This window comes from Peromyscus californicus, unplaced genomic scaffold (assembly GCF_007827085.1).
Source record: "Peromyscus californicus insignis strain IS unplaced genomic scaffold, ASM782708v3 Scaffold_23__1_contigs__length_62951481, whole genome shotgun sequence".
In the NCBI taxonomy this organism is placed as follows: Eukaryota; Metazoa; Chordata; class Mammalia; order Rodentia; family Cricetidae; genus Peromyscus; species Peromyscus californicus.
Genome location: NW_026294534.1, coordinates 45,003,862 through 45,015,641, shown reverse-complemented (window position 1 = coordinate 45,015,641; position 11,780 = coordinate 45,003,862). Strand labels below are relative to the sequence as shown.

The following is an 11,780-nucleotide window of genomic DNA, read 5'->3' as shown; positions in this document are numbered from 1 at the left end:
TGTATGAAATTAATCGAATGGTAATGACTGAAAGGAGTTCAACCAGTATCAGTTTCTCATTGACACCTTTCATGGTCTACATATTCTTTACCTAGTTTGGCTAAGTTTGAAAATATTTGGAATTGTGCTACGAACACACATACTGTAAGCAGAACTTCCATTCTGTGTTGAAAGCAAAGCAACAGGAATTAAGACTTAAGGATGGTTGACGGACAGCAAAGACGCACCAACGGTAGTGCTCCTTACTGCTATTAAGGAGCCTGAATGACTCCCCCCCCCACTTTATAAAAATGCCGTAATTCATCAGCTTTGATAGAGGGGAGCTTGGACCACGCGCTTTGAAAGTGAATGTCACAAGTATAATTAAGGAGCCACAGTCCCCCCCCCCCCCAAAGCAGAGCAGAGGGCGAACTGGCAATGGGTTTGCTCCCCGCCAACCCAAGGACCCAGAGAGAAGTGAGCCCAGGAGGAGGCGGGTCTCCTGCGGCCAGACCCCACCCCAGTGCTGCCTGCTGATTGGCGGACCGGCTGAGAGCCCCCGCCTCCCAGCGCGTGCACGGGCGCGCGGTGGGTGTGTCCGAGGGTGGGTGTGGGTGTGGAGAGCGTGCGCGCTCCAGCCATTCCAGGACCGGAAAGGGGGCGGGGCGGCGGCGCGCGCTCCCGGAACGTGCGCACCGGGGGCGGGGCCGGGGCCGAGGGAGGCGGGGGGGGGGGGTGGCGGTACGCGCGCGCGGGTGGGAGGGGCTGGTGTGTAGTCGGCCGCCGGAACCCGGGAGGGCCTGGGGGACGGGTGCCGGCGGCGTCGGGGGCTCCCGCGGTGAAGGCCGTCACGATGAACACCGTGCTGTCGCGCGCCAACTCCCTGTTCGCCTTCTCGCTGAGCGTGATGGCGGCGCTCACCTTCGGCTGCTTCATCACCACCGCCTTCAAAGACCGGAGCGTCCCGGTGCGGCTGCACGTCTCGCGGATCATGCTGTGAGTGCGGCCGGGAGCCGGGGGTGTGTGTGTGTGTGTGTGTGTGTGTGTGTGAGCGCGTGTGTGAGCGCCAGCGCCGTCCCCGGGCCGTCCCCTCGTGGGGACACGTGGCCCCCGGTGGCCTTCGGACCCCAGCCCTGCGCTGGGTCAGCTCCCCGAGTGGCCCCGGGGTGAGCGCTCCCCTTCCTTCCTGTCCCTCCCGTCCCTCACCCACCCTGGCCAATGAGGGAGCAACACAACAGCACACCCACAGCCGCGCTTCCGCCTGCCGCCTCCCCGGGGGCCTGCGAGCGCGCGTGGGGTCCGCGGTCAGCCCCCGGGGCCGCCCCGGGCCGCGGCTCGCACCACCCTGGCGTGGGGGAGGCCAAAGCGGTTCGGTGGGTGGCCCTGGGGTCACAGTCCCTCCACAGTTGGTCCTCTTTGACAGTTCCCCTTCCAGGCTTTGCCTTTCCACCTTCCGGACACACACACACACGTTACTACTAAACTGCCCTGAAGTTGGGATGTGAGCCTGGGCAGGGTGCGCTGGGGCGCTTTAAACACCCTAGCCTTTGGATACAGCGCTTTCTTGTTAGTTTTGATTGTCATTCTTCAGCCAGCAACCTGGATACCTCCTTGGAGACACTAAAAATAGAATTTCAGAGTGACTGCCCTTCCCCTACTGCCTGTTTTATTTATAGCGTTTCCCCTCTATTTTCTATCACTTTTGTATTTTTAATACAGTGTTTTTAGTTCTTGTTTGCGCTGTGCGGTCTTCTATAATAGTCTGTCTCCTTCTTTAGCCTTTGTTTATTTTTTTTTTGTCAGAATCACAAGTGCCCCCCACCCCACCTTGACTACTGCAGCTGCTGCTGCTTTTGATTTTTTTAAAATTTATCCTATATTGATTTTTATTCGATACTGTTGATGGTGTAAATAGATGTGGCTTAGACACCAGCCCCGCCATCACTTTCAGTTCTGTGGCCTGTGAGGTGAACTTGAAGCGAATTACAACATGGATGTGATCTTAAACAGGTTTCTTGCTCTTGTGCTTGTTAAGTTTTGTGGGAAGCAAAGAAAGTAACCGGAAGGATTGTTGCACGGATTTAAGATAGTTGTGTAAAATCCGTGGTGGCTCTGACATATGGTGTGCTCTCATAAACATGTGCTGCTGTTTTCCAGATCACCTTGTGCCACTCTCAGTGCTCATGCACTCTTTTTACCTGCTCTCCATGAAGTATTTGTGTTTTCCTTTTAATTTTCTGTTTATCTTGAGTTTTCTCAAAGGTTCTCTTAAGGCAAATGAAAATAGCTGACTACCTTCTTTTACACTGAATTATAATATTTACTTATTTTCACACTTACAGTTTCTCTTCACCCATTTCTTCGTGGAATTGTCGTTTTACTGATGCACACAGCTAGCCCTTGCGGGTTTAAGTTGTGTAAATTTTGTGTGGTACCGTGAGGGATGGTGAAACTTTTATCTTTACTTCTAGAAAAAATGTAGAAGACTTCACTGGCCCTCGAGAAAGAAGTGACCTGGGATTCATCACATTTGATATAACTGCTGATATCCTTCAACACAAATATTTCATTGCTTTTTCTGTAGTTTTGAAATGAGATGCAAGTGTAGAAGTTTGAGGAAGAGTGAGTGTGAATATTGACTCCACCACAGGCTGTTAGTGTCATCTGTAAAATAGTGTTGATATTTCCTTGTTTACACTTTAAGAAAACATGAGACTCATGAGTGTGAATATATCTTAATTCTTCTTGTAAACATTAATTTGAATCTTGGTAAGAAAAAAAATAAAAGATCATTTTGATTAAAGAAGAAAAAAATTCACCAGAGCTCAGTCTGCCTAGAAATAGTCCATTTTCAGGCACAAATAATTCTCCATCTCATATTATAGGTAAGAAACAAAAAACTTGGAAGTTGCTGGGCAGTGGTGACACACACCTTTAATTCCAGTACTTAGGAGACAGAGGCAGGTAAATCTAAGTTAGAGGCCAGCCTGGTCTACAGAGCTAGTTCCAGGACAGCCAGGGTTGGTAGACAGAGAAGCCCTGTCTCGAAAAATAAAACAACAGCAAAACGAAAAAATTTAAACATAAATTTCTTTTATGTTTAAAAAGAAATTGCATCTGTGGTGGTTCAGAAGGCCTTTTGTTAAAGAAATGCTGCATTACATCAGCGTTTTGTCATTGTTAGAGTCAGAGAAATCTTAATGAAGATTTACTGTGGTGAGGATGAGGTGATTTCTCTTTATCTCCAGTTTCTGTCTTCAGCGGCTTACCATCTTGGCAACTTTAGTCTTCCTTAGGGCCACAGGTTAGAATCCTGGCAGTGTATACTTACTATTATTTATTACTATTGGTTATGAAGACAGTTGTGTAAAGCACCTGACCAAAGCATCTGTTTGATAGGTTTACCTGCTGTTCATCCTGAAACTATTTGCAGTTTTTATGAAACGAGTTTTTGGATTCAGTTATAGACTAGGAATTGGTTTACAGTCAGTTTTTGGAAATAGAGATGCCATCAGAAAAATCTTAGGATAAACTTTGTTTATTTAAATTTTCATTCTACTTTCAAAATTTCAGATAAGAAGGAGTTTATACATAGGTGAAAGTGGTAATTCGTAATCTGGAAAATTACATTAAACCGCTGGGAATGTAACTCATTTGGTAGAGGGCTTACCCAGCACTGCATAAACTGGGTATGTGAGACATGCTTATAATCCCAGCACCACAGAGGGAGGGCCATGATTGGAGGATCAGCAATTCAAGGACATTCTTTTTTCATTTTTGTTTTTGTTTTTGTTTGTTTGTTTGTTTGTTTTGTTTTTTTCTCTGTGTAGCTTCGTGCCTTTCCTGGAACTCGCTTTGTAGACCAGGCTGGCCTTGAACTCACAGAGATCCGCCTGGTTCTGCCTCCCGAGTGCTGGGATTAAAGGCGTGCGCCACCACCGCCCGCTGTTTTTCATTTTTATTAAGAAATTTTCTACTCACTTCACATACTATCCACAGATTCCCCCCTCCTTCCTCCTCCCACCTCCCAGCCCTCTTTGCCAAGCCACCCTGCATCCCCACATCCCCCAAATCGAGGTCTCCCATGGGGAGTCAGCAGAGCCCAGCACACTGAGCCTAGGCAGGTCAAGGACATTCTTGACAACTCTTTTTATACAATCTTATAGTTTGTTCAGATTTTTGTTTGTTTGTTTGTTTGTTTTGAGACAGGGTTTCTCTGTGTGGCTTTAGAGTCTACCTTAGAACTCACTCTCTAGACCAGGTTGGCCTTGAACTCACAGAGACCTGCCTGCCTCTGCCTTCTGAGTGCTGGGATTAAAGGCATGTGCTACTGCCTGGCTTTGTTCAGATTTTCTTAATGTGCTCCTAATACTTGAAAATGTCCTTTTTCTTTTGTAAAGAACTGCTGTAGAACCCTCAGTTCTGAACAATAACTCATAGTTGGTGTACCTTAAAACTAGATTATAATAAGCCTATTACTATCAATATGTATATACGTATAATAAAATCAGTAATTTATATATAATACTTAATAAAAATCCTCATGTTAGCTCATTTCTCCATTGTGGCATAGTATTGTAGTTCATTCTCGCGAGTATACCTCTCCAAGATGAATGGAGCCCTGTTAGTGTTTCTTCCCTCCTACTACAAAACCCCACACGCCGAGACGTCATGATTTATACTGACCTTTAACCAAATCAACTTGTATAGAATGCTGGCTGTACTTGGTTAATTTTGAGCTCTGTGCATATGTACATGTTGCTTCTTTTTAGTGATGATTGGTTCTGCTATGGGCAGAATTAAAGCTTCAGTTTCTTATGTTTATTTTTTTAATAAATATGTCAGCTAGTTATGTTTACAGGAACAGGGAGGATGGTAATGTATTCCTAACACATACCCCTTTTCAAATGTACTAGATTTTACAATATATTTACCCTGTATTTTTCTCTTAAATTAATAATTTTGTACATTTTTGGACTACCTGTTTTATTTCATGTTAATGTTCATGTTGTTAGGGATATTTTAAGAATAAGATCTGTTTGAAAGTTGTGTGCTGCTTTGCAAACTTTAGAGTCCTTAATTTGTTTACATCTAGAGAATATATTTGATTGGAACGTTAAACAGTTATTTCTTTATTTGTCAGCAGAGTATTCAACAAAAAATAATGTAAGTATCTAAGTATATTGTAATAGTTTCTTTTTAAACATTATTTCTTATGAGAGAATATAATTTTAAAAAAAGTTACCTGTTAGAAAGACAGTTCTTTCCTACCTTTAGGATTTCAGGGATTGGACCCACTGAGCCTTCTTACTGGCCCAAGAGTATCAATTTTTATATAGTCAAAGTATCTGACCTGCATAGCTTAGTTAAAAAACAAAACAAAGCCGGGCGGTGGTGGCGCACGCCTTTAATCCCAGCACTCGGGAGGCAGAGCCAGGTGGATCTCTGTGAGTTCGAGGCCAGCCTGGTCTACAAAGCGAGTTCCAGGAAAGGCGCAAAGCTACACAGAGAAACCCTGTCTCGAAACCCCCCCCCCCAAAAAAAAAAACAAAACAAAATGAATAAAGCTTATGGCGAGATGGCTTTGGTAAGAAAGCTTTCTCCCTTGCAGTGGCCTGTTGGTACTGTGTGCATGCCTGGTGGCTCTCTAGCATTATAGGGTCCAGAAGGATGTGCATGCTGCTTTACAGCAGAATATTGTTTGATTGCCTTAGCTTTCTCTTTAGTGCCACTACTGAAAGTATGCAGTGGTTTAACACATCTAATTGAGATGTGTAGAAACAAAACGTTGCTTCTATGTTGTTTTTGCCAAAGCAATTCTGTGTTCATCAGTGTAGGTATTTGTAATTAAAGATGGGTCTATATTTTATTTGACATGTATTATTATTATTATATTTATTGACCTATATTGGCAGCATGTTAAACCACTTTATGTACTAATTTTTGGCACTACAGGTAATTATTTGGAGTAAAAAATTTATTCTGGGTATTTCATTGGGCATTGGGAATACTGGGGTGAGTGAACTTTAAATCAACAAAACATTTTAAAAATAGCAGAAAAAGCTTGCCTTCAAAATAAGAGTTTTGATCTCTGCATTTCAAGATCATCAAGATGTATTTTAAAAATTGAAAAAGCTGTTCTTCAAAATAAGAGTAACTACTGTACATAAACACTATTCAGTGGGTATCAAAAAATTACAAGGATCAATATTACTTTTTTTTTCCTTTTTTTTTTTTTTTTTTTTTTTTGCAATACAATTCAGTTCTACATATCAGCCACGGATTCCCTTGTTCTCCCCCCTCCCGCCCCCCTCCCCTTCCCCCCAGCCTACCCACCATTCCTACCTCCTCCAGGGCAAAGCCTCTCCCAAGGACTGAGATCAACCCGTTAGACTCAGTCCAGGCAGGTCCAGTCCCCTCCTTCCAGGCCGAGCCAAGTGTCCCTGCATAGGCCCCAGGTTTCAAACAACCAACTCATGCAATGAGCACAGGACCTGGTCCCACTGCCTGGATGCCTCCCAAACAGATCAAGTCAATCAATATTACTTTTATGATGAGTATATGTAAGGTGTATTTGTAATTCTGGTTTACTTCAGTAAATGCAGTAAGAGAACACTAATTTGTAATTAAATTGCTGCTTTGGTGAGTAATGAATATATTTCCATTCATTCATCAAGCTCATTGCTTACATAGACTTTGAATTTGAAATGATAATGTGTCTGATTAGTTATCTGACTGACTTTGAATTTGATGCAGGCTCTGAACCAAGTTGTCCTTTGGGACAAGATTGTTTTGAGAGGTGATAATCCGAAGCTGCTTTTGAAAGATATGAAGACAAAGTATTTTTTCTTCGATGATGGAAATGGCCTCAAGTGAGTAATTTTTTTTTTTTTGTCATTTTTAACATTTTGAAGTAAGATTGGTGAGAGGAAGATGAAATGTGGTTTTGTTTTGAAGAAAAGATAGTGTGCCTGGGGAAATAATAGCTCAGTGGTAGAGCGCTTGCCTGCCATGCAAAGGACCTGGTTCAACCCCCAAGACAGGAAAAAAAGGAAGAGGATAGAGCTAGGGACAGGGGATGGAAATACCAGTAAAGCAGTTTGAGAGAGAAGTGTTTATGTGTTTTGAACTCAGCTGGGAGACCGAGGAAAGATAAAAATGGGCATCTGTTGTCATAATGATTTCTCTAGTAATGCTAAATGCGGTCATCACAATGAAAGTGCATAGCTGTTGTAGTTTGCTTGCATTACTGTGGTAAAACACATGAACAGATCAACCCGAGAAGAAAGGCTTTATTTGGCTTACAGGTTACTGTTCACCAGGGGAAGCCACAGCAGGAACTGCAGCAGAGACTGTGGAGGAATGCTGCTGATTCGTTTCCTCATTTTGCTTTCTTATACCCCCCAGGACTACCCTCCCAGGGAGGGTATCACCTGCAGTGGGCTGAACCCTTTCACATCAGTCATTAATCATAAAATGCCCCACAAGCTTGCCTCTCTGCCAGTCTGATGGGGGTTCTCAGTTAAGGTGCCCTCTCTGAGATGACTATATCTTCGGCATGTTGACTGAAAACTAACCGGTGCAGTAGCTGTTACTGTTGGGTGGACAAGGACATGGGCTTTCTCACGAGTGGTCGGATAGCTGCTGTGAAGTTGAAGGCCTGCTTCCTGAACTCCAGTCAGGGCGCCCTGTATGAGGAAGTGACGTGCTGAGTCTAGGTCAGATACCTAGGTTTCTAGTTTCACTTCTCTCATTTTCTTTTTTCCAAATTCAGTTTACTCTTCACAAAAAGAGGAAATCAGAATGATTGGTGGTCAGATCTCAGGTCATTTTGACCTTTTTATGGTTTGTAAGAAAGGATTTAGGAAAAGAGCTATATTGACCTAACCATACCTTTGGACTTACAAATAAAGATTTTTTTTTTTGTTTGTTTTTTTTTTTTTTTTTGGTTTTTTCGAGACAGGGTTTCTCTGTGTAGCTTTGCGCCTGTCCTGGAACTCACTTGGTAGCCCAGGCTGGCCTCGAACTCACAGAGATCCGCCTGGCTCTGCCTCCTGAGTGCTGGGATTAAAGGCGTGCGCCACCACTGCCCGGCCAAATAAAGATTTTTGAACATGGGAGATTTTGATCTGCTGGAGTTTGCACCTCTAAATAATAGCAAAATTAGATTTCAAATTACTACCTTCTGATTCCTGGCATGAGTCTCATTTTGTCTTCATTGTGTTTCATTCATGTAAGCTTTTTTGTTGGTGATTAATTGAGCTGTGAGTTTAGGTTGGTCATTTAGGCTGCCTATGAATTTAATGCTGGTGTCTTTTGTGGATGTCAGATGGTATGAAGAAATGGTTCTGTTTTTGTCTTATTAGAATTAGTTATAAATGAAGTGTGTGGCTCTGTAGTCCTTGATTAAAAGTATTTTATTAAATGACAAGTTCTGCTAACCTTTTTCTGTTACATCTTTTTGTAGGGGAAACAGGAACGTCACTTTGACGCTATCTTGGAATGTGGTACCAAATGCTGGAATCCTACCTCTTGTGACAGGATCGGGACATGTGTCTGTCCCATTCCCAGATACCTATGAAATAACGAAGAGTTACTAAATTATTCTGAATTTGAAACATATTTTTATACGTGATAAATTGCATCTCATCTCTTCCTTATATCTTCATTTGTTTTTGGTTACTTTTTTCTTTTTCTTTCTGTTTTGGTGTAAGAAAGACTAACATCAGAAGACATAGCTGAAAGGTTATGGGCTGCTTAAGCTTAGCTTTGCAAACAAAAGACTGCCAGAGAGCAGTATATGAATGAGACATCTGCATAGGGAGAAGTTGTGAGCAGGGCAGGTTTGAAGTATTTCTTTTATTTGCTTTGTCTTATGGAATATAAAATGAGCATAAAGGGCTGTTAAACTTCCAGGTGTCTGTAGAGTCATAAGAATTCTGAATTACATGTTTTGTGTTCGTGTAAGTTGACAGTGATTGTGACTTACACGTGAACTTTCTCTTTTATCTTTTAGTGTATGTTAGATTACTGGGAACATTAATGTGGTTCTTTGAAGTCTGGTTTACAAAAGAGCAGAGTGGTAAAATTTTATTCCATTTGTTTTAGAAATCCCCATAATGCTTGTCTTCCTTAGGTGAATCGCAGCTTTCTCCAAACAAAGACCAAGAACCTCTGTGTATGCTGTAAAATCTTGCAGGCTCATTTTAAAGTCTCAACTCAGCTAAATGTGTGTCTTTTAGTGTTTTCAGAATGTTTCTTTGTATATCTCTGCAAATTTTAAGCTTTGCCATTGAAAGTTGAAAACGCTTGCATGGGTTGCCTCCTGAACTGGATTTGTCCCACTGACCATGCTTCTGTAATTAGCTACAGTTTTCTTAGCTCCATATTTTAGCAATTGGAATAGTAAGAATATTTGTGGTGTGCTTTTCCATCTACAAAATTCTCTCATATGTTTGAATGTTGTCTTGAGTAGTCCTAATGAGGTAGATGGTTCAAATGTTAACTCTTTGCAGGTGAAGAAACTGAAACCCAGAAACTTACTGCCTTGAACCCAAATATAAATAGCAAGCGGTGGAGTTCTCTTATACCTCAGTCTACACATTAATCCCATTCTCCTAGTTTTATTGTAGTTATTGTTATTTCACATTCCTTCTAGGAATGATAGAATGTGAAACTCATTTTCCAGCAGCCAACAACTTACACATTGATATTTTTGGCTGTGGCTATTCATTTTTACCCATATTAAAAGTACATAGATTTGTAAAGTAATTTAGAAATTAAATACATTATATATGATTGAATATATAATTATATTTGACATGAAAATTTTTTTGTAGTGATCAGCACCCTCAGAGTTACCAGCTGCAAATTGGCTACTCTTAAATCTAAGAACAGACACTGTAGGTACATCCAGCAGTAACTTAAAAGGGCTGTTTTCTAGCAGTAGCATAAATTAATTAGCATTTGTTCTATTTACCTCATGTGAAGTATATCACTGTCTAGTGACATTCATTTTAACAGCTCTTGTATGTAGTGGTGCAGTTTTTACAAATGCATGTGCATGAGGTTTTCAAACCAGCAGAAAGATCAAAGGTACAGCCTGAGTTTGGCACTAGCAGTTTCATTAAATGTTTCCTTGTCTATAAAAATGATCCTTTACTATGATACAAATCTGAAGTGTTTTCTGTTCAGCAGATCATGAACAGGAAATCGCCTTAGTCATTTGAGGTCAGAAAGGTGATGGGGAGATTATCACATAGTTCATAGTGATCTGAGCTTCTGTTACATTTTACACCTACAAAGTTGAGCTTTATACATTGCACAGATACTAGATGTGTATAACCTGCAAGTGTCAAAACTTAGAATATTATCTGGGTGTGTCCTGGTTAAGGAAGCCACAAAACAACCTGTAGCATTAAAGCCAGACCTCAGTTCCGTTCATAGTTCACTTTATTTTGTGATGAGTGGATCTAGCACAGACAAACTAGAACTGAAGTTTTCTAGAATTGCCATTTATTGGAAAAGCCCAACTTTAGTAGTTTGGTAAGGAGAACCAGAAAAGCCCAGCTGGCACAATGTAACAGAGGCCTTCTCTTTTACTGGACTAAGGGAGCTGCTCAGGAAATGGCTGCTCCAGCATACCACTAGCCCTGTTCTCAGGAACTCAGTTTTGTGTGTGCACAGCTTTATTAGTTTGTAACAGTTCTCCACCTTACGAAGTTTCCATGTTTGAGAAGCATCTCTGGTCTCCGTGTTTTAGAGAAGTCTCATCAGGACTCTACAGAGACTTGGTGCTTCAGATTTTAACGAAGGTGATCTGTGGGTAGAGTCTAAGCCCAGAGAGGGCTCTGGGAAAAGAGGATAATTGCAAGGTACTCAGTAGAGTGATTGCAGTTAGAAATGAGCTTTAAGATGTAGCGCTCAGCATATCCCTTCAGTCTCCCCAAAAACAGCTTCTCCTCTGTGCTTTACGTCCATTCATTGCATTTAGTGTCCTTATGCTGAAAGGAAAAGGAAATGACAGAAACTGTTAAGAATGTGATAGGAAAACTGGTTGGTTTGAATGTCTTTTCTGGTAGTTATCTTACAGTTCTTCAATGGTCTGGCTGGTCAGTTCTTCGTGTGAAGACATGGGCTTTAAGGATCTAAAGCTTTGGATGGGGGCTGGTACAGGCTAGTGGAGGTTTTGCTGTGTTATACTTTGGATTAACATGGATCATTTATGGAGGAGCCCTTGTAGCCGTGACCTCTGTAAGCAATCATCTGCCTATCTCAAAAGCTTCCCTTGCTTTCAGTAGCAAGCCTGTGTACCGTACTGTGAGACTGCCAATGGTTCAGAGATGTATGTTTCAGAAAGTTATTCCATAGTTTTTATGCAATTTGGAAAGTTGTTTACTTAAAAAATAAATTCACAAGAAAATAATCCATAAATATGCTGAATATATATGTGAAGATTTTCTTAATTACAATAAATATTGGACATTTTTCTAATAAAATGAGTTTTTCTCTGAGTAAACATATGTATTTTAAAGATGTCCGTATGTATGTGTCTTTGTGAAGCGGCTAAACCGAAAGGAAACCCAGTTGTAGTGACTATTAGATTTTAGGAAGAAGAGTACAGCCAGGCTTTGGGTTTCAGTGTACCCAGGATGGTCCCGGGGCTCTGTGCCCCTGTTCTAGACGCTTCAGTCCTTTGCAGCATGCTGTCAGATCTGCCCTTGGACCCTGCCCAGCACCTAGCAGATGATAGGCAAGCACCCAATAAATGTTGATGGCAGAGTACTTGCTTGTGTCTGATG

The 11,780-nt window shown here is 41.9% G+C and overlaps 1 protein-coding gene across 1 annotated transcript; it reads left to right on the top strand.

The window, feature by feature from the left end:
- The first annotated feature begins 731 nt into the window (after window positions 1-731).
- Spcs3 (signal peptidase complex subunit 3) lies at window positions 732-11,516 on the top strand. The gene is made up of 5 exons (XM_052752290.1): window positions 732-975; window positions 2,451-2,526; window positions 5,071-5,145; window positions 6,736-6,851; window positions 8,447-11,516. The coding sequence occupies exons 1-5, from the start codon at window positions 833-835 to the stop codon at window positions 8,577-8,579; spliced, it is 543 nt and encodes a 180-aa protein (XP_052608250.1). The 5' UTR covers window positions 732-832; the 3' UTR covers window positions 8,580-11,516.
- The last annotated feature ends 264 nt before the right edge of the window (window positions 11,517-11,780 follow it).

Excerpts from the sequence above, each read along its gene's own strand:
- Spcs3 (XM_052752290.1), top strand. The coding sequence starts at position 833 with ATGAACACCGTGCTGTCGCGCGCCAACTCCCTGTTCGCCTTCTCGCTG. Across the intron at positions 976-2,450 it reads CACGTCTCGCGGATCATGCT|AAAAAATGTAGAAGACTTCA; the intron begins GTGAGTGCGGCC and ends CTTTACTTCTAG. Across the intron at positions 5,146-6,735 it reads AGTATTCAACAAAAAATAAT|GCTCTGAACCAAGTTGTCCT; the intron begins GTAAGTATCTAA and ends AATTTGATGCAG.